Consider the following 26,280-nt stretch of genomic DNA (forward strand, 5'->3'; position numbering starts at 1 on the left):
CCACTCGAAGTTATTGCTCTGATTCCGCAGTGCCCCCTCTCCCCCCTACCTTTTTCATACTGGTGAGTGTTTCAAGTCACCTTCCTGGTTGGATGGGCTGTGGGAATTTCTGAAATGTTATTTTTAGATCTGCTAAAATGAAATATAGGCGTTCTTGAACCCCACCCAAAAAGCTCTAAACCACCCAGTGGTCTACATAAATCTTAGTTATAATTGTTTTAGCAATTAGCTTGACTAGCATAACTTTGAAAATATTATTAAAGGAGATTTAATTTAAAAAAATGTATTCAAATGACATTTTGCTTTATGTTTGTAGCAACAAAAACACAAGTGACAAAACAATATTTGGGCTTTATCTAAATTAACTTTAATTTCAACAGTCACCAGGGCATAAAAACTTTGTGCTTAGAATTTCAGTCAAATTTTATTAAACAGTGTCCCCAAATTGTCATGTTTATTGTTACAATGATTTTTTGCTTCTGGTTTTGATTTTTAGTGTTGTTTTAGTACCTTTAACTTTTTGTGGTATCATTGCATTTTTGTTTTTCACTTTATTGTTCCAGTCTTTTTAGGGTTTCTACTGTCTCTGTATCATGTAGGATTCTTCTTGCCTCATGTTTTGTTCCTGTCTTATAACAGTTGGTTTTTTGTTGTTTATTCTCTGGGGTTTGCCTTCTTTCAGTCTGATTGTTGTTTATTTCAGATCTTTCAAATGTTTACATACCTCATCATGGGCATTAGAGTCACAGGCCTTTGTGATTTCTCTGACTGCCTCTTTTTCCAGGATGGAATGATTTTACAGCATACATCTTTAATGACATAGCATACATCACACATCAGAAACTGACGGTACAATTTTACATTTATTTGGGATTTTCTATAGTCCACACATGGTATACATACAGGCTCAAATGTATAAATATACTCAAATATTTCAAAAGACGGAGTTCTGGAGAATAGTTTTATGGTCAGACAAGACAATGGTGAGCTATCTGACTAAGGTACAAGAGGTCAGAGGAGTAAAGGAGTAAATTATGCTCTGACTTTTTTTTCCAAGCTGCCTGTGGTAGTGGTACATTTCACAGTGGATGAAATAATGAAGTGGGAAGACTACCTCCAAATTCTTTAGCTTCACCTCACACTTGTACATTCAGTTCTTCTTTTTTAAAGCCCTCAAAGATATATGCTTCCTTCCCCCCAAAAAAACTTAAAAAAAGAAAAAAAAAAAGAAGTTCAAAGAAATAATTAAAACCCCCAAATTACCAAAATACCCATGCTCTTCATGCTCATGATGGGTAAACTTCTGGCCTGTACCTTCTGCATAGCCCTGGTTTTGCCTTTGTCAAAGTAGTCTTTGATTTCTTTTCTGTGTGTTGTGTTCTGTTTTTTTCTTTCGTGGCTCGTCATGGTTGTATGCAGAGAATATAGAAACATTTTGATCAACCGTGGTTTTTGTTAAGCAGTGAATCCAGAGCTTTGGTCTTAGTAGTCCATCACTGATCTGTCGAGCCAATCCTTAAACTACTGCTGTGTAGACCTCTTTAGAGTGTGGGGTCAAAGATCATGTTAGATCAAAACAAAAATACTAGAACGTAAATACGAAGGAGGGATATTATCCTGTGTGTGTGTGTGTGTGTGTATGTGTGTGTGCACACTCAGTTAATCCTTCCATGTCATTGTGTACTGTAATCCGTGTGTGTGCGCGTGTGTCACATGACGTCATCATGCATCATTGCTGCTCAGGGTGATGAAGTGTGTGTAACAAAGTGAAAAGACCACAGTAGAGCAAACAGTTGGACTGTTTCATGGAATTCTCCATGAGAAGTCGTGCTGATGGTTAGTTATGTACTGAACTAGTTTCCTTTGGGGCTGCAGTTGGTCGTCAGGCTGTAACGTCCGACCACTTGCATTCACCTTCACAGTTTGTTCTGTTTAGATCTAATTGGTTCATCTCAGCAGGAGGAGTCTCAGTGCTATATGTGGACTCAATGTGCACCCTTTCTGGAGTATGAAGCACAGCAGCAGCAGGTTTAGATGGGGTGTGTGTGTTGACCTGGTGAGTGTACGCCTGCTGTGTGCCTTTCAGTCAGAGGATGCAGCAGGTGTAGACGTAGTTCGTGTGTGGACTTGGCATGTCGCTCTCAGCAGGAGGAGCTGCAGCAGCGGTCTCTCTGGCACTCAGTGAAGCCACAGATTGTCTAATTAGATTAAGCGAGGCTTTCCTCAGATAATCATTCAGCCAGCTCCTGTTTTTTCCTCTGATAAAGAGAGCTGTTTGAAACTGCGAGCTTGCTGAAGGTCACGCTGAAAAAGGACCAGTTTGGGTAGTAAACTGGGGTCTTGGTGCTGTTCTGCAGACTGCCCGCTGAGGAGCTGTCTCCGGGTTATGGGCTGTTTCTGGAGCTGTGAGTGTGTCGCTGCTCACAGTAATCGGACCACCACTAATACCTGCTGCTGCTAACAGGAGGTGATGGGGGAAGTTTCTGTAAGTAAAGCTTTTCTTCTTCTCAGTGCTACAGTAATGGATTGTTGTTGTTTTTTTATTATTAGAAATGTCTTCAAGTTGTGTTTTTGTCATGAAACCTGGATGTGTTTCTGTTTTTTTGTATTTGTGTGGATGACTTCCCGTGGAATTTATTCATTACTTATGCAGTTTTACTTTGTTTTGCTGTTCTGATGGTTAATTAATTAATAATAGATAATTTGATATTTCCTCCAATATCCAATTCTAGATCATCTTTTTCAGCTTCTAATGTGAACATTTACAGCTGCATTTAGGTTTATATTTTACAGCATGAAACCATTTGTGGTTCTTAATTGTTGGTTAGAATTCGTAGTAAAGCCAAACTAAGGTACAGTGAGCAGCAAAACTTCAATGACTATTTTGACTTCTGTCTATCCTGCTCTTCTCTCAGTAGCTCTCTTCTTCCTCTGCCTCAGCCTTAAACAGATAGGCTGTTTCTCCCTCTCTCAGATTAAGCCCAGGCTGACTGATTGACACAGATTACAGCTAAAGGCACAGAGGTCACAACCTGTGAGGCACAAATATAAAGGGTTTCAGTTCACATAGGAGCAGGGACAAATCTCTACTCCACACACTGTTACATATTCAGTCTGAGTTCCTGTTAACCATTGAGGGGAGAACATTGTGCTTGATGGAAATAAAATTAGCTCTACTGGGTCCTGCTTGGCTGATTTGTGTCTCATGGAGCTGGTTTCTAATGTAAAGGACTTAAGACAATCTCGTAAGCATGCGGTTGAGTAAATACTGGATTGTAATGAGATTTTAATTGTGAAAAAGCTTATAATACTGTTTTCATACTATTGTCCATCGTGTTGTTGCCCACTAGTTTTCATGTCCTTGCCTTTTTCTTTATAAATTACAAAACATTAGAAAGAGCCTTTCCATGAATGGGTGATCAGGTACAGCAGCTTTAGTGGTTGCAGATATTTATGTTAATTGCTTCTATACTATTCATCTCACTGAACTAACCTCAATAATCACTTTATCTCAGACAGTTCAACAAAGCCTTAGCATTAATTTATGCTTTGATAATAAATGTGATCAAATGTGATCTCTTTTAACAGGCTAAAGACCACCACATGCTTTTATGGTGCTGTAGTTAAACCCTCCCTTTAAAAGCCCTTATTTGATCCAACTGGTTTACTTCATTATAGAGTGATTAAAAAAAATTATCTAAGGGGTTGTCGTAAAACAGATAACTGATTAAATACAGAGTAATTATTTATTTAAAAACTTTTAGTCAGGATTTAGAGTTCAGTATAGCAGAGAAACAGCTCAAATTAGCACCATCCTGTCTGAAAGTGGTGCTAAAAAACTGGTTCATCTATTTAATTTAAGGACTTTTGTAGCTCTTTATTTTCATTGTGGTGAACCTACCTGAAATGAATGAAATTCTTTTCAGGTGATCCAAAAAGTTTCAGTGAGAGCACTAACAGGGACTACAAACACAGACTATATTGCCATATTGTCTCCTTCACAGCCCCCTAATAAATCCAGGGCTGAATTTCAAATCAATTTCAACTATCATTATATTTGGTATCATAGTATACCAACAGAACACTTTGCTTTCAGACTGCAGGCTTGTGGTTCTAAGAGTATCTAAAAGTAGCACAGAGAGAGTTTTCAGCTACCAGGACCCTCAGTTATGCTGTTGTAGGCTGCTGGAGGACTTCCCATTGTGCACTGAGCATTCCTTATGTACTTGCATGCTACTACTAGATGCCATTAACTTTTCTGCTCTTCTGTGTTTTGTATGTGTTTTTTCTCATAGTTTGTCTATGCCCTCCTTTCCCCTCACACAAATCAGTCATGATAAATGGCTTCCCCTCCTTGAGCCTTATCCACTGGAGGCTGCTCATCTGATTGTTGGAAGTTCCACCCTGATTTTGTAGAGTCTCTATCTTTTAAAATACCTTGAGGTAGCTGAAATGAAGTGAAGTAAAACTTGTATTGCATGATGACAATGATGATATTTTGAAATGAACTGCTTGGGATTGCAAAAAGTACTTTTTTGACATTATTTATTTATAAAAAACCAAATCTGAAGATGTAGAATCATAAGAAGTATACGAATTAAAATTCATCATATGCAATGTGTAGAATGTGCAAACCTTTACTTTCCAAGAAATCATACCAGAGATGTCACCGTCCTGTCCAATCCCATCTTTTTTGTGGTAATAAGTGTATTATTCTTTCTGCAGTACAGCGTATATCCTGATGTTATCAGGACTTATCTTTCTCTCAACAGTCACAGAGTCCCTGTCAGGCTACATCGGTACCTCAGGCCTACCACTGAGTCTGTTTGAGAAGGCCTCTGCTGAGTCCCCAAGAAAGGAAAAATGACCAACAACTCTTTTAGTGGGTCCAAATATGTCCGACGTGGCGAGGCCAACCACGATGCAGAGTTCAGCTGCTCAGTCCAGGAGCTGCGCTCCCTCATGGAACTTAGAGGAGAGGAGGCAGTTGCTAGAATCCAGGAATCTTATAGTGAAGTTAATGGACTGTGCGCCCGGCTGAGGACGTCACCTGTCGATGGTAAATATGTTCAGAAATTGTATTTCCTTTGTGTCCCTACAAAACTGACTCCTAGTTGCAGCGTCACAGTATCACAGATGTGAATCTAAGATTAAACTTCAGATTAAATTAAGAGCTCAAACATTTGCACAGGCTACTCAGTTTGCTTCATTTTTAAAAAATCATTTAAGGAAAGTAACAGTGCATTAAATGTGAAGCAAGCACAGGGTGTGCAAACTTCTGCATACACCTCAAAGTTATGATTTTGAATAAATTTAGAACTCTTCACTACTGACTCACTGACCTCCCCTCCCGGCGTGGGCATCATTAAAACAGCAGAGGACATACTAGGTTCATTAGTCTTCAGGGACTGTTGACTGTGTGATGGTCAAAGTCATCTGTGACCTGCAGCTCCCGTTGCTCTGCTCTCTGTCAGTTTCTGGGCAGAGAAAAGCACATTGTGTTCAAAAATATTCAAGTAGAGGATTCGTTGCAGTGGGGATAAAAGTGTTTTTTTCTTCTATTTTTTCTGTAGCTGTAAAGATCAGAATCAGAATCACGTTTATTGGCCATGTATATGCACAGACACATACAAGGAATTTGGTCCTGGTAGATGGTGACTCTCAAGCACATGTGGATATATACAGCTACACATGCATACACAAACATACACAAACATACACAAGTTGTGTAAACCAACCATAAATGTATGTTGTTGGAGGTGAGGGCAACTCCAGTGTAGCTCGGACAAATGGGGAGAAATGTCTCTGGAAGGGCATCTGGCAATAAATCTCTGCCAAATCAAACATGTGGCTCATCAAGAAGAAGAAGAGGAAATAACAGTGTGTCTTAAACAGGGATTGGTTTACTTGCTCACAGTGAGGGTAGCTCAAATTATTTATTTGTGGATCGGATGTCAACAATCTATTTTACATGTGTGTTTTTTCTTCTTAATGTAATTGTGAAATTTCTTTCTTCTGTGAACAAATATATTAGACTGTTCACTGGAAAATCACACTCCTTGCCAGTCCACTTTTACCAGTTAGTTAGTGTTCAGGTGTGTTTAGTAGTTTTATCTTTCACTTTTATTTTCCTTTTCTTAAAGCACCCACAAGTCAAATCTGCTCATTTACTCAAAATATTTGCTGACTTTGTTCTGAAATGAGAAGCTTGTCTCCTCTGGAGCTTTCTCTCAAGTCAGCGTTTCTTGTTTATAATGCCTCTGCTTCTTTTGCTTTTTCGTGCCTAAGTTGGACTTTAACTTAAGGTTTCCTATTAAACTTTATCTGAATACTGACCCACACAGTGTGTCTTATAGTGACCTACAGACACTGCATTAGGTTTGTCTTTGCTGAGCTTGTCTCATACGTCTGCCCTTTGACATTTCCCCCCCATTATTAATTCATTCAGTCTGTCCGTCTTCCACGCGCTCGGTAAACACTTTCAGTGCTTCGACTCCTGCTGAGAGTAAAATGTCAGCAGCAGGCTGAATTGACTGGAAAATCCATTCCGCTGCTTTATTTCTCTTTGTATCGACAGCTGGGGACAGATGACATAAACTCTTAGTGTAATCCCACTTACCTAAACATTCGGAGAATGCACAGCACTCTGCTCACTGTGTTTCATTTTCAGACAACATGAAGAGAAATGTTGGGTTAAAAACCAGTTACAACTGACGGAGCCAGCTGCAGCCACGCAGCAGCTGCAGTGTCTCTTAGGGGATCGGAGTGTGTCCTGACATGTTGTTCTACTCCACAGAGGGGAAACCGCTCTGCTCTTTGCTCCCGCACAACACAATATTACTGAAGAGACACAAACACCAAGTGTGATAACCGATGTGTTACATTTAGAACAAGAGCCATCTGAGACTATAGCTTCTCCAAGGAAGAAAATTTCCTTCCACGACATACATTAGCTGAGGCTCTGGATCCAGAGGGAGATGCAAATCTGTATTAGTTTATGATACTTTCTTAAGACGTCAAGGCAATACCATCACTGTATATTTCACAAGTTGTTTTTTTATTTTTATTTGATTTTTGAATGCATTCTCATCGAGCACATCATAGGCCACAGTGTTGCCTTATTACATCTTTGGCTACCTAGATCAAATTCATCTTGAGTGTGCATTTAAAAGATCAATCTGAAAATGTGATATTGATGACACACTGTGAACTAACAGTTGTGTTTCACCCCTCGTAAAACAGACAGCAAACAGATCAATTAGTTCTAAATACATGTCAGGTTGAAGGTGTGATCCATGTTCAGCTGAACGAATATGGAGTCATTTTATCTTTGTGTCTCCTACTGCAGGCTTAGATGGAAAATCGGAAGATATCGACAGAAGGAAAGAGGTGTTTGGACTTAACATCATCCCTCCAAAGAAGCCAAAAACCTTTTTGCAGTTAGTGTGGGAAGCCCTGCAAGATGTCACACTCATCATCCTGGAGGTGGCAGCCATCATTTCACTAGGCCTTTCTTTCTATCATCCACCAGATGCTGAGAGACAGAGTGAGAAGTTTTTGTTACTTGAAAAGAAAACTAGTCTATGAGTATCCAGGTGTCTCGCTGATGCCTCAACATTTTTAGTAGTAGAGCTGTGACGGGTCAATATCTGATCATTAGAAAAGTTAGAGTCCATCATGTGATCAGTGTAATGAGCTTGTATGAAGGTGAACTGGTTTCCACACCAACATTTCAGCAAAGTAGTCTTCCTGGTACTGGTGTTAGGCCAGTTCCCATTTTGGCTGTAATTTGTCATGAACTAGATTCAACAAGATTTCAGTCTATATTGACATGATCGCAGCACACATTTGCTCCAGAGTTGCGAAATGCTTCTTTACTCTGCTGGAAGCAGCTATCAGATGTTGGCTACACAATGGGCATAAAGGGATGGAGATTATCAGCAGCGAGTCTCAGGAAGGCTGTGGGCTTTAAATGATACTTTGTTTGTGCCAAAGTGTACCAAGGAAATATCCCCCTCACCATTACATACCTTTCCTATTATTTATGCAAAATTCCGACCCTACCGTCAGAACATCTCACCGGGAACTGAGACTCATTAGATCAGGAAATATTTTTTACAGTCTTTATTTGACCACCTTTGATGAGCCTATGCACATATAGTCCCAGCTGTATTGTCTTCTGCTGCTGTAGCACATCTGCTTCAGGGTTCAATGTGTTGTGCATTAACAGATGCTCCTCTGCATACCTTTGGTTGTACCTTGGTAGTTATTTGAGTTACTGTTTCCTTTTTATCAGCTTTAAGGAGTCTGGAAATTTTCTCCATTCTCTGTGAGCCGTAGAAATGGTTGTGTGGGAAAATCACAGTAGATCCAGCTAAAGTCATTGAGCTGTTGCCAATCTGCTTGGTTAAATATTTGCGTTAATGAGCAGTTCAGTGGATATACCTAATAAAATGTCCTGTATTGTATATGAAAGCTCAGCTTGACTTTATTGTGCAGAGGGACAAACACATGTATGCATTTCAAATGATATACCTGGTTCATCTGTCATTGTCACTGTAATCATAATAATAATAATAATGCTGTAATAATTAACATCAACTTCATCTAACAAGCTGCAGCTTTTCCAAACTAGCTCTGAGCTTCAGTTCTAATAAAACCCTGAAAGCTCCTGACAAGTTGATCCTACGATGCATCTCCAGACAATGTTAAGTGCTGGTCCTTCCTGGTATTTCTGTTATGGCTACTTTCACTGTGCACTCTGCGATTTCACCATGGTGCACCCAACAGTTGAGTAAACGTCAACTTGTGTTTGAAACTGGCATGTGAGGCACTGTTAACAGACAGAAGGTCATGTAAGACTGAAACTGAAAAATGTTCATAAAAGTTCTAGCTGATGTGTCTCTGTTTAGACTGTGGCAGTGCAGCTGGCGGCGTGGATGATGAGAGCGAGGCAGAGACTGGATGGATCGAAGGCGCTGCCATCCTCTTGTCTGTGGTGTGTGTGGTGCTCGTGACGGCCTTCAATGACTGGAGCAAAGAGAAGCAGTTCCGTGGCCTCCAGAACCGCATCGAGCAGGAGCAGAAGTTCACGGTGGTTCGAGGGGGGCAGGTGATCCAGATCAAAGTGTCCGAGATTGTGGTTGGTGACATTGCACAAGTCAAATATGGTGAGGAAGCAAAATCATATGTGTAATAATTCACTTTACTAACATTTGGTGACATTTAGTTTGGTATTACTAACAAATAAACAGCTGATACTATTAAATCCTGACTTCTGCAGTCAAATATAAAAATGATTGTATCCTTCTACACAATATCCCCATGTTGTCTTTGTGATGGTCGAAGGTTTAAACCCAACAACAGTGTTATTAGTTTTTTTAAATGGTTATTTTCAAATAATAACTAAACATTGTATGACTGCATGTGGCAGGCAGATGACATAACAGTGATGTAACATAATGACCTGAGTGTTTGTGTTCCAGGTGACCTCCTCCCTGCTGACGGTGTCCTGATTCAGGGCAACGATCTGAAGATTGATGAGAGTTCTCTAACCGGAGAGTCAGATCATGTCAAGAAGAACCTTGACAAAGACCCCATGCTGCTGTCAGGTGCATCACTCTGCACTATTTCACATTAAATTACAGCCAAGACCATTGTGACCTGTGCTGTCATTGTTGGAGACGATTACGGCTGATGATTTTCCAAATGATTTTAATTCTGACTACCCTCTCTCGTTTTCTCACCTAAATTGGGAACATCAAATCTGTTCTTACAGCCTCAATCCAATACATATAACAAACTACTACTATTATTATTATTATTATTATTATTATTATTATTATTATTATTTTAGTCCTTATAGTGAATAAAAACTACAATTTGAAAGCAAACGAACTAGACCAGAATTCTCTGTGGTACATACTGGGCTTCATATGCCCACAGAGGCTGATGGATATAACATTTCAAATGCAGTCTAATTGTTGATTACTAGTCAATTGAGCTATATAATGGGGTACCAGTTGGCTAATAAAATCATCTTCTCTCTCCATCTTGACAAGTAGGCCATTAAAAAATGCACTTTATTTTAAAGATGTGAAGAGCATTCCTTTTTTACAAAATACATACTCAACCCTGTTAAGTGAGATACAACGTGACTTGTGTTTTTTTTTTTTTTTTTTTTCGTGAAATATTTCATTTTCACTTTCTCAGGTACCCATGTGATGGAAGGCTCTGGCAAGATGGTGGTCACTGCTGTGGGTGTGAACTCTCAGAGTGGAATAATCTTCACCCTGCTTGGTGCTGGTGATGAAGGTGACAACGAGGACAAGAAAGACAAGAAAAAAGAGGAACACAAAAGGAAAGATTCAAAGGGGAAGATAAGTAAGTTCAGTAGAATTGAATCCTATTTGACATGCCAGTGTGGTTCTACTTATAGTTTAACAGTGTGGTTCTACTTATAGTTTAATAGTTTAATAGTTTAATTATTTATATAGCACATTTAATTACAACAGGAGCGTTGACCAAAGTGCTGTACAAGAATACAATACTTATATCTAAAACATGTTGTCCACATGTGTTTAAATTGGAGTGTTATTGCTATGGAGCTCAAACCCACAGCAAAAGATTCCTCTCCTGCTCAGGTACTACTCCTTTGTTTATGTGTGCAAAACTGCTAACACCAATCAACACCTAACAATGATAACAGTTGACTTTGGAGGTTTTAATAATTTATTAATCATTCTTTATGTATGAGTATGTGGGTTAGTGATGTATGTGTGTAGGCATGGCTTTAATAAGAGCAACAGAAACGCAGTACAATGCATGGTCTTCTCACAGAAAAAGTGTTAATTTCCTGCATTCCCATGAATTTATTTGCACCAATTTGTGCTGCTTCCTCATATTTACACAAAAATTTATATATGGCCTGCAGATCAAAATTAGCTAGTAGCTAAACGTGGTACAATGCACATTTTCTCTTAGAAGATTCATTTTTTCTTTTTATACATTGTCCCTGAAAAATAAAGTGGAAATGGAAGATGAAAATGAAATTCATGCCAGTTATAAATGAATTATGTGGTTAGAAAAGATTTATGGATATAGTGAAGGAGGAGAAGGAGGAGTGCTGCATGTCTAACGGCTATTAAATGTTTCTTCTTTACAGGCAAAAAAGAAGACAAAGGCAAGAAAGGTAGGCAAACAAATATGCCATCACTGTCTGTGTGAATGAGTTGATGTGAAGGTTGTATTAAACAGCAGAGCTTCAATTTGTTTTTAAAGCTATCTCTGGTTTGATCATCGACTTCTTGTGGTAGTGAACTCTAGAGCATCCATACCTCTATCTGTCCATGCCGAATGTGTCGGCAATAATGTTAACAGTTAATATGTTTTGGCAGTATGGGTGTTGCTGTGCGCTTTTGTGTTCTGTGGAGAATGGAAACTGAGGAGCCACGCAGAAACCAGCTCGTTCCTCATCCTCTTTGACTGGACCCAGTTCTCTTGGTCAAATGTGTGACATCAATGACATTTATGAGGGTCAAAGACTTGAGGCCTTTCCCAGTCTGTGCTCCTGTGAATCATCATTAGTCATGGTCTGAGTACTGTCCCATATTTAAATTTCACAGGATGATGTGGATAGAAATATTTTAGGGCATGAGTCTTAAATTATATTACAAAAATACAGATATATGATAATATCCAATTATCCCGTATTAACTTATCAGTTAAAGAATCCACTTAGTTTTGGTTGCTTAAGGCTGTTTAGGTAAGGCTGAAAATCATGGTTACCTTTCCTTTGAATGAAATCACATGCAGTCTTTGAATATTAGACTTTGGAAAATTATCATCTATTGTTGATGTGTAGTTTTATGTACATCATGTCCAATTCACAACAGTTGTCTCAAGGTACTTGATATTGTTAGGTGAAGACTCTGGGTGAGGTAGCCATCTGCTGCAACCAGTTGGGTGTGAAGTGAAAGAGAGGAGAAAAAGCAGTCTATAAATAGACAGGACAAAACAGTGGAGAAGAAATGCTCACTGTATCAAGTCCACCAGCATCCTGACCCTACAGCGGTATATTTAAGGATTGGTTCATGGTGACCACATCTAGCCTTAACTAAGTTTTAAGAGAAAGGAAAATTTGAAGCCTAATTTCAAAAGTAGAAAAGTCTTCTGAACGCAAACTGGCTCCACAGAAGAGACATGATTGGGCCTGACCTTAAAAGACTTCGTATGGGAGGGAACCAATGGGGAAAAGCTAATGTGAGAGAAATATGATCCCTTTCTCATCCCTGTGAGTACTCTCACTGCACAGGCTTTTCAGGTTTTTTTTGGAACAACATACAGAATTGTCCAGCCTAAGAGTATCTGTATCTGATTAGATACCATAATTTGAAGATTTCTATGGACCAATACAATAACCTCAGCCCTGAATTCAGTAGTAGAATTCTGATCTTTATTTTTTGCCTCTAGTTTAATTTATTGATTTATGCCATCTTATTTCATAGATAACTATTATGGGATATCATCTGCATAACAGCACAACACATTTAATTAGCAACTCAGTGTTCAGTATAACATGAAAAGCTATTTTCTGGGCAGGTTACTTCAATCATCCAACCCTGTTGGATACTGTTGGAAATGATAGCTTTATAACAGGTAGTTCAGTTAGACTCTTGGTTCCTTTGGAGTTTCCCATGGTCGCTGGCAGATCCTCCTGTCTCCCTGTGGTCCCACATGGTGTAGTGTGTTTGGCCCTGTGGCCTGAGCAGTAGCAGCAGGTGCTCCTGACTCTATGATTAGGCCCAAGAAGATTATTGGGCTTAAGCTTGGCAGCTGCTTTCTTCTTCTGCCTACTGCTGGCTGCCTGCCTGTCCACTAATAACCTTGTTACGAGATGGGATCAGCACCCTCACATATATATATACACCTGCAGATATGCTTTCTGAAAGGGGGTTGTTTGATTGTTGGGGTTTCTCTTTATTATTGTGTATTAAAATACACAGCACCTTGAGGTGACTATTGTTGATATTTCGCACAATGTAAATAAAATAAAATTGAATGGAATTTTAAATTTTTATTTAATAGCGTATTAGTGATAAACACTGTTTTCTGAGGGCCGTTTCTGAGAGAAAAACTGTTTTGACATTCAAGTGTTTGGATTTCTTTTGTTTGTTCTTTTGGATTTCCTGTAGGGGAGAAGAAGGACGGAGCATCCGTGGAGATGCAGCCACTTAATGGTGAGGGAGAACCAGAGAAGAAGAAAAAACACATTGCAAAGAAAGAGAAATCCGTCCTCCAGGGGAAGCTAACTAAGCTGGCTGTGCAGATCGGCAAAGCAGGTACAAACAGAGTCTGATTATTGAGATTTAATTTAGATTTAGAGACCACACATCACTGTGCTCTGAAACACTTAACGTTGATTTTTGACGTGATGTCCATATTTGGCAGACATGGGTTGCTACAGCACGTCGCTCTGGATGTTTGAAATGGGAGAGTTTTGCACCAGATGTCTTTCTGGATGCAACCCAATCGGATCTGTGTCTCCTTACTGGAGATGATCCAGGGATCTTTTACTTGTTAGGCAAATATGTAAAATGACTAGCTGCAAAGCTGCTTTTTTTGTACAAAAATCCTTCAGTGAAAGCTCGCATGCAAGGGAAGCTACTACGATTACGAAGAGCAACTACAAACAATAGGAACAAAACAAAGAGTTCTAACAGAACACTAGAATCCATGGCTTTAATGAGAACAACTTATGTGATGATCATGTTGGATGTGATTTATTAAGCATCTCAAAAAAGGAAGTAATTCCTGAAAAATCTCCTTTGATCCAATATTCAAGATCAGAAGTAACAACAAACCTAGATCACCAAGAGAGTTTCAGAGCAGATGTAAAGTTTTTCTACGTTGCAGCAGACGTCTGACTAATTTTGTAAAGGATGCAAAAACTGCACCTTTGCAGTAGCACTGGCTCACATCCAAAGATTCCAGCAGAAATTAGTTAATCTTTCCTCATGCGAATCACTGTTTATACATTTCCAATTTACAAGTCTTTTAACTTGCGAGTGTCATTTCTGAGAAAGACATTTGTATTCCTGAAGTGTATTTTCTCAGAATGTGAACGTTTTTGTTTGAATCTTCCACTTAAAAAGGTTCAAAGGAGTTGTGAAGCTAAAACAACTTGTTTTAAACAAGGACTATATTTTGTCCATAGTGAGTGTGACCACAGCCTGTGGAGCCCTTGCATTGTACATAAAAGGTGTGATTATATAGGAGTGACTGTATAGGAAGAAATGTTTTGTAGATGCATAATATTTGTCTGGGGGCTAATAAAGCCTGAACATATGAACGCTGTTGTATGCATTTTTAAGATGGTTCAGTGGAAATGAACGCAGATATATAGATCCAGAACAAATTTGAACTTAACTCACTGTTCACTTAATCTGTTATGGTCACAATTAACTCTACAGATGAACTAAAGTCTGTGCCTCTGTTCTCTTCGCTGCCTGTCTTTGCCTTCAGGTCTGTTCATGTCAACTCTCACTGTCATCATCCTCATCACTCGCTTCCTGATCGATACATTCTGCATTCAGGGGGTTGTGTGGATCCCTGAGTGTGTGCCCATCTACATACAATTTCTGGTCAAGTTCTTCATAATTGGTGTGACGGTGCTCGTGGTAGCTGTACCTGAAGGCCTCCCTCTGGCTGTCACCATCTCCCTAGCCTATTCAGTCAAGGTCTGTTTATTTTCTAAGGGAAATTAAAAAATGTTTGCTATAATAAAACTAACATATTTAGCCTGATGAAACATGCCAGATAGATATTTAATCTATTCTTTTTTTGCAGCACACAGTATTTGTGCAACTTTTACAGAATTATTTATTGTCCACCTCTTTCATTGTAGTAATGACCCGGACTTCAAAAGTTATAATGGAATATTTCAACCCTCGTCAGACAAACTTGGATCAAGCCGAGCTCTTTTGATTGATTGAAAATAAAACCCACAGACTGGTAACATGGCTCTTGTCTTTTATCAGAAAATGATGAAGGACAACAACCTGGTCCGCCACCTGGATGCCTGTGAGACAATGGGCAATGCCACTGCCATATGCTCTGATAAAACGGGCACACTGACTATGAATCGCATGACAGTGGTGCAGGCCTACATCGGGGAACGCTACTACAAAAAGGTGCCAGAGCCAGACCTTATCCCTCCCAAAATCCTGGACCTGCTTGTCCTGGGCATCGGGGTCAACTGCGCCTACACCACCAAGATTATGGTGAGCTGCAAAAATAGCAGTTCATTCAGGAAGCTGAATGGAGTGCAGTGCAGGTTGACTAACACAGCAGTTCAGGACTCATTGGATTACTGTCTCCTGGATCCACTGTATAGCACACAGACAGGAAACCGATTCAGCTACACTATCTATCTATCTATAATATATATATACATACATACGTGTGTGTGTGTGTGTGTGTGTATATATATATATTTTGAGTTGACATGAACATATATATATATATATATTAGGGGTGCAACGATACACAAAATTCACGGTTCGGTTCGGTTCGATACTTTGGTGTCACGGTTCGATATTTTTTCGATACAAAAAAATGTTCATGCATTTTTAATTTGTCATTTATTAAAATTATAAATATATATTTTAACTCAAAAGTACAGTTTTTAAATTTAACCCTAACCCTTGTGCGTGTTTTTTATTTTGACAGCAAATGCGCACCTGCGGACCACTCATGTGCAGCCCTGGTTATTTAGCTCATCATATTGCAGCCACAGAAATTCTTTTGTCCATGAAACCATAAAGCTGCACTTTCTTTTTGCCTTATAGTCTGATTTGTCATAACTTCTCCGTTTTGTGGTAAGCTTTTCTTTGGCTGTCACTTCTTCACCCTGACCTGTCTTATTTGGCTCAGCAGAACTGAAATGCTTTTACACGCTCACTCACATAAGCTCAGCGATTCTCTGCGCGATCAACCTCTCACATGTTTAAGCTTGCTGCGGGAGATTTCACTTGTCATGTTTGCATAGTAAGCTAACGATTAATAAGACGATGTCAGAGGAATTGGTGCACAAATTATCATCACTCACAGATCAGTGCTGTCGCTCTCTATACACAGTTCGCACGATTGCAAAGTGAAAGCAAAAAAACAAGCGCAAATTCAAACGCGACTTCAATATGTCACATATTGACAGTGGCTCACCGATGCCAATGACATAATTACCCAGCTACATTTCTGAAAGAATGCAAAAGCATTGACATATATTTTTCCTACAATAGCCCGACGGGCAGGGAAGAGATAGATTTTGGTAGCCCGACTGAAAAAATCGCTAGCTCCGGGACGTCGGGCTAGCGATATTGCAAGCCCTGTATCTGATTGAGGAATCACTCATCTTTGGAAAAGAGAGTTTATTACAGAGAAATGGCTCTTTCCAAATTAAAAGCTATAATATCCGCTTCTTCTGGGCTATATTCTCAGCAGCATAAGGAGAATCATGTGCTAACAGCTGTCTAAATGACTCGGCTAAAGTTAGTAGCATGCTTGCTTTTTTTTGTCTGCTTCCACTTGTCTTTGCACTAGGATGATGTCGGCGTAAATGTGCAGTCATATTCGTTGTGTTCCCACTAGTGCTTTCAGGTTAATCTCGTTGAAATGACCTTAACGCCACAACACGGCAAATCTCCGTTAACGAGCTACCGCCGATCGCTCCGTGCATGGGGCTAGACGGCAAACACGTTAACGAGCTAACTGCGCTAACACACTAGTTCACACCAATGTAATTGAGCATTGCATGGCACATCCAACATACTGTTTTACTTTAGTCCATGACTCGCTTACCTTCAGGGTCATACGTCACATGAAAACCAAAATAATTCCAAACGCCAGATCTGAATGTTGCAAGTAGAGCTTAACTTCTGTCTCGCTAGCTTGCCCTGCGCTCTTCCTTCTGACTATGCTGTCTGTGTTGAGCGCTCAGTGGATCTGCGCTCGACAGTGCAGCCTAGGCGGAGTAGTCGAACGCAGATTCACTGAGCGCTCAACACAGACAGCATCGTCAGAAGGAAAATTGATAAAATAAATTACAAATGTTGTATTGTTCGATACATATGCGTACCGAACCGAAAGCACTGTATCGAACGGTTCAATATCGATACGAATATCGTTGCACCCCTAATATATATATGTATATATATATATATATATATATATATACATATATATATTAGGGGTGCAACGATACACAAAATTCACGGTTCGGTTCGGTTCGATACTTTGGTGTCACGGTTCGATATTTTTTCGATACAAAAAAAATGTTCATGCCTTTTTAATTTGTCATTTATTAAAATTATAAATATATATTTTAACTCAAAAGTACAGTTTTTAAATTTAACCCTAACCCTTGTGCGTGTTTTTTATTTTGACAGCGAATGCGCACCTGCGGACCACTTATGTGCAGCCCTGGTTATTTAGCTCGTCATATTGCAGCCACAGAAATTCTTTTGTCCATGAAACCATAAAGCTGCACTTTCTTTTTGCCTTATAGTCTGATTTGTCATAACTTTTCCGTTTTGTGGTAAGCTTTTCTTTGGCTGTCACTTCTTCACCCTGACCTGTCTTATTTGGCTCAGCAGAACTAAAATACATATCGTGCTGCTTTTACACACGCACTCACATAACGCTCAACGATTCTCTGCGCGATCAACCTCTCACATGTTTAAGCTGCGGGAGATTTCACTTGTCATGTTTGTGTAGTAAGCTAACGATTAATAAGACGATGTCAGAGGAATTGGTGCGCAAATTATCATCACTCATCAATCAGTGCTGTCTGAGCGATTGCAAAGTGAAAGCAAAAAAAACAAGCGCAAATTCAAACGCGATTTCAGTATGTCACATATTGACAGTGGCTCACCGATGCCAATGACATAATTACCCAGCTACATTTCCGAAAGAATGCAAAAGCATTGACATATATTTTTCCTTCCTACAATAGCCCGACGGGCAGGGCAGAGATAGATTTTGGTAGCCCGACTGGAAAAATCGCTAGCCCCAGGATGTCGGGCTAGCGATATTGCGAGCCCTGTATCTGATTGAGGAATCATGCATCTTTGGAAAAGAGAGTTTATTACAGAGAAATGTCTCTTTCCAAAATAAAAGCTATACTATACGCTTCTTCTGGGCTATATTCTCAGCAGCATATTAAACATATCAGGTCCCTATAAGGAGACTCATGTGCTAACGGCTGTCTAAATGACTTGGCTAAAGTTTGTAGCATGCATGCTTGTTGTTTTTGCACTAGGATGATGTAAATGTGCAGTCATATTCGTTGTGTTCCCACTAGTGCTTTCAGGTTAATCTCGTTGAAATGACGTTAACGCCACAACACGGCAAATCTCCGTTAACGAGCTACCCCTGATCGCCCCGTGCGTGGGGCTAGACGGCCAACACGTTAACGAGCTAACACACTAGTTCCCACCCATGTAATTGAGCATTGCATGGCACATCCAACATACTGTTTTACTTTAGTCCATGACTCGCTTACCTTCAGGGTCATACGTCACATGAAAACCAAAATAATTCCAAACGCCAGATCTGAATGAGGGTTTTGTCTGACAATTATTTCAAGCTTAAAAGATCAGCAGCATAGCCTGGGGTTTGGAATCCCCAAGCAGTCGCCTAATGAATGTGAGAGCCTGTGAACTGACAGATAGGTTTAAGTTATCCTTTATTAATCCCTTGGAGAAATTCTTTGACTTTACATTGGGCAGCCAGCTGGTTCTGCCCAGGAAACCAGATATAGCGCTCAGCCTTTGCCATGTTCAGGGCTGTCTTGACAGAAGAACTAAGTACACTAAAAGGCAACAGAAAGCTACCCTTGTGAAAAATTTATAAAATCTTCTATTTACCCTGGAAAACATTATTGCAGGCTCTTTACCTTACTATATAAAGTGCCTTACATAAATAAAACAGAATTAAACTGAAATGAATTAATTTTAATTGAACCTCAAACAGTGATCATTATTTGACTGTCACGGATGAAATATCTAGTTTACAGCTGCAGCTACAGTTGTATTGATAGTGACAGACTGTTTTTCTTGTAAGTAGAATAGTAAGTTTATTGATATCCAATTGTGCTTAGTTTTCAGACTGAAAACAGTCTAGCATTAAAAATTCATGTGGTTATGTTATAAACATAAAATTTAATTAGAAAGTCCAATAAATGCCAAATTTAACAACAGATAAATACAACTAAATGTGTTTTCTCATACCAGACACTGTATTAAAGACTAGCATGCCACAAGACAACTCTTGAATTTACAGTTTGGCAGGCATGAACTAGTCATTTTTAACCAAAAGTACTAGTTTCAGCACAGTGTGTCCTTAAAAACTTTCAGGAAACTGGATAAGTGGAGGACAAAAGAAAAAGTGTCAACCCTAAAACACCTACAGCAGACGAACAGTATCTGAAAGCCTTTACTGCTGTAAATTACAGCAAAGAACACAACATGGAGGGAAATCAGACACAAGTCATACATAAGCACATATACAAGATAAAAAGGCTATACATGAACTGACTTTTATTTTAAATTAACTTTAAAACCTTGTTGTTGAAAGTTGTGTATTGAAGCTTTTGATTGTTGCTGTATCATTTCATTATGTGTGCTGTTGTCATATTGTGTACATCAGACTTCTCATTAAAGACTTAACTTCCCGATGTTTCTTCTCACAGCCTCCAGAGAGGGATGGTGGACTCCCTCGCCAGGTGGGAAACAAGACTGAATGTGCCTTACTGGGATTCACCCTCGACCTGCGCCGAGACTATCAGGCCATTCGCAACGAAACCCCCGAGGAGAAACTTTTTAAGGTCTATACCTTCAACTCTGTGAGAAAATCCATGAGCACTGTGCTAAAGAACCATGATGGCAGCTACCGAATGTTCAGCAAGGGTGCCTCTGAGATCCTGCTTAAGAAGTAAGTTTACTGCTTGTACTCACACAGCCGTACACAGTAAGATGATGATCACATGACTATCTCTGTGTTTACAGATGTTGTAAGATCTTGACGGCCAGTGGTGATGTCAAAGTCTTCAAACATCGCGACCGAGATGATCTGGTTAAAAAGGTGGTTGAGCCAATGGCGTCTGAGGGACTGAGGACCATCTGCCTCGCCTACAGAGATTTTCCTGTGTCTGATGGAGAGCCTGACTGGGACAATGAGGCCCACATACTAACAGGTCTCACATGCATCGCTGTAGTTGGCATTGAGGACCCAGTACGACCTGAGGTATGCCAACACAGAGACAGCAGGCAAACCAGTCTTTAGAATATTGGCTATTAGCAAAGATCTGTCTATTTTAACATTATTGTGGCATGTTTAATAAGACAAGGATGCCAAAGTAATTTTACATCGTGGGCCAGCTTTGATCTTAAATGGGCCAAACCAGAGAAACTCCTCTTTCTGTCAGTGTAAACATATTTAACTACACAATTAATCCCATTTAATGTGGAATTTCAACAGAACAACTCAGTTTTTCTACATGATAGAGAAATTATTTTGTAGTAAATGCAGGAAATCTGTCAGCACAAATAAATATGTAAAATTACACTTTCTATACAATGTCTCTTTCCCCCCCGAGGACCCAATGTAAAAAATAGAAATTTCTAAAGTAGATAGTTAAAAAAAGGGACTTCTCTGTGTTATAATTGATGTTGTTTATCTATTAGTTAATTACTTTGGTGTAATATGAATAGCTGTTGTGGATGTCCTTATCAGAACAAAACACTGTAAAACCAATGAAAATATGGTTAAAAGTCCCAAATCTGCCCTCCCTCAAAATTTCCAAAGCCATCCAGTGGTCTGGTTTGGGGCCTTTGCTGGGTAGATTCTGTCCTATTGTTTGACACCCCTGAGCTAAAGTACAGATGTCTGAAAGACTGGATCATTGGCTACAATAATTCAGAAACTCTGTAGACACCATGGGAACGGTATTTTGTCAGCAACATTTCATTGTTTGTAAAACTATGATTATTGCAAAAACTAGCTGTGAGTCAGTCAGTATTTTTCTTTGTTCGAACCTTTTATTTTTTCAGTGTTCCAATCAAGCTCACGTACTAGATGCATGTTTTTTCTTTTCTTTTGCTCCATAGGTTCCAGAAGCCATCAGAAAGTGCCAGCGGGCTGGAATCACTGTTCGCATGGTGACTGGAGACAATATCAATACTGCCCGTGCAATTGCCATTAAATGTGGCATTTTGCATCCTGGAGATGATTTCCTGTGTTTGGAGGGCAAAGAGTTCAACCGACGCATTCACAATGAAATGGGAGAGGTCAGACAAACATAAAGAAAGAGGATTTGACTGATCAGTAGATGACTGTGAAAATAAGAAAAGTGACACAATAAAAACACAAACATTAGAATGCTGTGTGAGATGTGCATTTATGCATTTACTTACCATTATGGCCTGGCTCACTGTTACAAATGTGATAAGGACTAGTCTATTGGTTTGTTCTCCATTTTTATGCTTCGTGAGCCAACCAGTGCTGCCACTAAGCACCAGTCACACACACTTTTCTTCACTGTCCTTCACTTTAAATCAAAGGTACAGCAGAGTATTTTCATAAAGCCTTTAATAACACAGTTTGTCTGCATTCGTTTGTTTTGCTGCACATTTCATAGTATGAGAAAAACATGATGTCACATGTTAAAAACATGAGGACTTATATGTAAGCTTTAAATTTAACAAATTTCCCACGTGTGAGACTAATAAAGGTTATCTTATCTTATCTTAAATCTCCATTTTATGCCACTGAGCAGTCCTTACCTTATGATCTTCCACTTCTGTCCTGTCTTTCTTTTCTTTCTCCATCTCTGAGTGAAGTTAGCTCTCATTCTCTCCCTGTGAAATACAATCAGCTGGACCTTAAGGCAGCAGAAGCACTGTGTGACAAAATGCACAGACAAACAGTTGATAGAAGTTCCATCTGTTTATGCTTGCTACTCTTTTGAAGGGGTAGCAGGACATCTGCAGTTGTTCTGGTGTTGTGCCAAAAACAAAAAAACACTGGCCCACTTTAACCCCTGACCATGGCACAAAGTTTTGCCTCGTTCGTCTCTTTTTATGCAACAAAAAATAACTACTCAAGTGAAGTACAGATATATGAAAATTCTATTTAATTACAGTAATAAAGTATTTGTACTTTTTTACTTCCTACCTCTGTAACTTTAATTCAATTTGATTTGATCAACATAGCCTCAGTTAATGATAGTTATCTGAACAACAACAGTTATTCTATGGTAAGGTAGAGGCCCTACAATATATAAAATGTATAACCTCAATGATCTGCTCATCCCCTTGAAAATTGTGAGGAAGCATATGCTGCATCTGGTTGGAAGGTCAGCACAATTAGTTGGACAAACAGTGATTTAAATCAATATTTTGCCGTTAAAACATAGATTTTTTTTGGTCTTCTCTCTCTTTTTGTTTTGCAGATTGAGCAGGAACGTCTTGATAAGATTTGGCCCAAACTCCGAGTCCTCGCTCGATCATCTCCAACGGACAAACACACTTTGGTCAAAGGTTAGACACATCTGGATCAAAGAGGGTGGGTGGGGCAGGAGACAGTTAGTGACAACGGGTAGATTGAACCATTGAGAGAAGGACAATTTATGTTTACAGGAAAATTTGTACACAAGAAGGTTCATTTTGAGTTACATAAATATGAATATTAAAAGCAATAGAAATTAAACCTTACAAAGTAAATATAAGAACATGTGGAAAGAAATTGAAAGGCAGCTTATGTTAAAGTTGATCCTTTCACACTGTTAAACATTAGTAAGGTATTAGTAATTATTGAATTCATTATTTGTAAAGCATTTAGTTTTGTAACCAAGCCTCTAAAAGTCAAAAGAAAAGAAAAGCAAACACCCATTTTTAACATTTCATTTATCAGTTACATCCAGATCCAAAGAAATATTGATTAAGCATTCTAAAAACGTAATTTTGAAAATGGATTCTATCAGGAGTAATGCTTTACAAATAATGAATAAAGTATTCACTCATACCTTATTAATGCTCAAAAATGTGTAGTCATTATAACCAGTGTTGGTCAAGTTACTTGAAAAAAGTAATCAGTAACTAATTACTGATTACTTCCCCAAAAAGTAGTCCCGTTACTTTACTGATTACTTATTTTCAAAAGTAATTAATTACTTAGTTACTTTTTAAAAACACGATTTACAACCTGAATAGGTAATAAAGCGATAGATCTTTCAGCCCAATTCTACTTTTTCTACATAATCGAGCCCGTTCTCACTCCCGAGGCGTAACATGTCGACGTTTTGTCACGTCCCGCGGCATTCCTGAGGAACGCGAAAGGAGACCTTCGGCGTTCTTATGGTACGCGGCGGGTTATGGCTGGAATCCAGTGCAATGACGGTCCCGCGGTAATAGACGTTCCAGCCCTGTATTCCAGCCCTAAACCTAACCTTATCCCTAGCCCTAACCATAACCTTATTCCTGATCTTAACCAGGACTGTAATGATGTTAAATAGCGTGTTTCTAAGCGATTTGAAGAAAAAGAGCGAACATGTGTAGATGGAGTCCAGACGGTTCTCATATTTCCTCTTTTTGCCGAGGTCGTCATTTAGGAACGTGGTGGGTAGCCGAAAACGTAATATGTTGACGATTTGTCACCTAGCGTAAAATGTTACGCTTTGGGAGTGAGAACAACGTGTTGAATCGATCATACAAAATGTAATCAAATGGAAAGGTCCCTTTTTAAAACTTGTTTTATTAGTTTTAATCTTTTAACTTTATGCATCAAGCAAAAATTTAATTATATGTAACATTCTCTGACTGGAAGAAATTTGTTTAATATTTAAACCTGTTTTCTGCACATTCCAGCACATAAAATATATTTTGGTGTGTGTTTACACTCAGTCTTTCAAATAGATGCAAGTAAAACACAGCAGAAAATAAATAAAGTCACAGACTCAGCGGTCCTGTTGCTCTATTTTCACCTGTAAAGCAGGAGTGGCGTAGGCGGAGGTTTACCCTGGTGCAGGTGTGCCGCAGCGGTCAGTGGAAGAATCCGCGAGTTTCTCTGTGAATTTCCCATTACGTCATAGCGCACTCTGTGCTTGCTTGGAAGTTTAGGGGGTTTTTTCGCTGTAAAAAGAAGTTTTCTTCCCACGCACAGCAGACACTAATGTTTTTGTCACTTTTTATGGAATCAAACTTAAAGTAAGGTCAGTACTTCCACGCTTTAAACACTGCACGCTCATACTCTCTCCCGCACTCGATATATGATCCACTGTTGATCGGCACACAGCTGTTGCCACGAAGTCGCACTTGCTTACGTCACTGTCATGAGACATTCTCGCAAAAAAAATCACGGTTTTAGTAACGCAGTAACGCAGCGTTCCTACGGGAAAGTAACGGTAATCTAATTACCGTTTTTGCAATAGTAATCCCTTACTTTACTCGTTACTTGATAAAAGTAATTGGATTACAGTAACGCGTTACAAGTAATGCGTTACTGCCCATCTCTGATTATAACACATATCACTTGTCTTTTCAGGAATTATTGACAGCACAGTCTTTGAGCAGAGGCAGGTTGTTGCAGTAACTGGAGATGGAACAAATGATGGTCCTGCCCTAAAAAAAGCAGATGTTGGCTTTGCTATGGTAACTTCAGCAGTCATCAAAAGTCAATGTATTTTAACATTTAGTTACATGTTGTTATAGCATTTTTGCAATGATGTTTAATATTAAATGCTATTAAATATTGAATATTATTTGCACTGATAATAACGATAGGTTCGTAAACTAGCATACATGCTATGATCTGCAGGGCATCGCAGGGACGGATGTGGCTAAGGAGGCGTCTGACATCATCCTGACAGACGATAATTTCAGCAGCATTGTTAAGGCTGTTATGTGGGGCAGGAATGTCTACGACAGCATATCTAAATTCTTGCAGTTCCAGCTCACCGTCAATGTGGTTGCTGTCATTGTGGCCTTTACCGGAGCCTGCATCACCCAGGTCAGAGCCACCTGAAAACCTCCACTGTCTATCTGTGACTGACTTTAACCGCATGTACTGTACATTTATTTAGCTAAATTTTAAAATGCAATTTTCTTGGAATTTCTGTAAATACTTTGGAGTAAAATGGCTAAAACCCAACTGGGTCTGCATAAATATAGAGGGTGAACCCCACTGCAAGAAGTGGGACAGTTCTTGGTGCATGAAAGATCATTTCTTTGATGAAGAATGACCCAGAGCTTGAGAGTGAGAGATACTAGCTAAATATAATTGTGTTTACCTCAATGTATGCTCAGCACTCGAGTTCTGGAACCAGTCGCTTGGAGAAGCTTTGTACTTTATTCAGCTCTGGACTGGAGGTGGAGACTGTGTATATATGTATATCCCAGTTTAGTGGGCAGTCACTAAACTGGGACAAGTTGCTGTGTGTGAGATAGAAAGAAAGTGGTTGTGTACCATTGGGTTGTTAAATGGTTGTTAAATCATTTCTGCCAATATAGTTAATGAGAGCTCAGAGTATTTTTGACTCCCTGGGTGGGGTCCTGGAAGGTGCCCCTACTGGGGACTCCATTGTCCTGCGGGTGGACCTTAATGCTTATGTGGGTAATGACTGTGACTCCTGTAAGGGTGTGACAGGGAGGAATGGCCTGCTGGATCTGAACCCAAGTGGTGCTGTTATTGGACTTCTGTGCCTAGCTAATATCATGTCTAACTATATGGGTGCTTGTAAGTGCACCTTGCACCAGGAATTGCGATCATAAGCCATAGCTCTCATCTGGGGTAAGGTATGGGTGGGGCTCAGGAGGTAGAGCAGGTTATTTACTAATTGGAAGATTGGTGGATTGATACCTGGCTGTTGCAGTTGGCATACCAAAGTATCCTTGGGCAAGATACTTAACACTGTTTTTTCTGATATGTTCATTAAAATGTGAATGTATATGAACATTAGAAAGCACTCAGACATAGAAAAGGTGCTTGTGTGAATAGATTAACAAGAGTATCCAGAGCCAGAAGTATCCCATACGTCCTGTATAACTGGATATATTATATAGGAGATATAAGCATAAGAAAGAACCCTTTGTCACTTGTACTCTTTGTAACCTTTATGGAAAGAATTTCTAAGTGCAGCCAAGTATCAGACATGGCCAGTTCCATTTTGCAGATGGTACAATTCTATTACTCTTACTGAACACTACCTGGGTCAATACCTTGCAGTGA

General features: G+C 39.3%; 1 protein-coding gene across 1 annotated transcript in view; it reads left to right on the top strand.

The window, feature by feature from the left end:
• Nucleotides 1–1,624: 1,624 nt before the first annotated feature.
• LOC120730276 (plasma membrane calcium-transporting ATPase 1-like) overlaps nucleotides 1,625–26,280 on the top strand; it is a 31,361-nt gene continuing 6,705 nt past the window's right edge. Inside the window, exons 1-16 of the mRNA XM_040026560.1 lie at nucleotides 1,625–2,485; nucleotides 4,773–5,059; nucleotides 7,349–7,546; nucleotides 8,913–9,170; nucleotides 9,486–9,611; nucleotides 10,213–10,383; nucleotides 11,165–11,191; nucleotides 13,194–13,340; nucleotides 14,524–14,738; nucleotides 15,039–15,281; nucleotides 19,748–19,989; nucleotides 20,064–20,301; nucleotides 21,165–21,344; nucleotides 22,508–22,595; nucleotides 24,598–24,704; nucleotides 24,871–25,062. Coding sequence (XP_039882494.1) covers nucleotides 4,864–5,059; nucleotides 7,349–7,546; nucleotides 8,913–9,170; nucleotides 9,486–9,611; nucleotides 10,213–10,383; nucleotides 11,165–11,191; nucleotides 13,194–13,340; nucleotides 14,524–14,738; nucleotides 15,039–15,281; nucleotides 19,748–19,989; nucleotides 20,064–20,301; nucleotides 21,165–21,344; nucleotides 22,508–22,595; nucleotides 24,598–24,704; nucleotides 24,871–25,062 — 2,628 coding nt within the window. The 5' untranslated portion in view covers nucleotides 1,625–2,485; nucleotides 4,773–4,863. The remainder of the gene's footprint in view (nucleotides 2,486–4,772; nucleotides 5,060–7,348; nucleotides 7,547–8,912; nucleotides 9,171–9,485; nucleotides 9,612–10,212; nucleotides 10,384–11,164; nucleotides 11,192–13,193; nucleotides 13,341–14,523; nucleotides 14,739–15,038; nucleotides 15,282–19,747; nucleotides 19,990–20,063; nucleotides 20,302–21,164; nucleotides 21,345–22,507; nucleotides 22,596–24,597; nucleotides 24,705–24,870; nucleotides 25,063–26,280) is intronic.

The sequence above is a fragment of the Simochromis diagramma genome, unplaced genomic scaffold, assembly GCF_900408965.1.
Source record: "Simochromis diagramma unplaced genomic scaffold, fSimDia1.1 OVJJ01000293.1, whole genome shotgun sequence".
Taxonomy (NCBI): Eukaryota; Metazoa; Chordata; class Actinopteri; order Cichliformes; family Cichlidae; genus Simochromis; species Simochromis diagramma.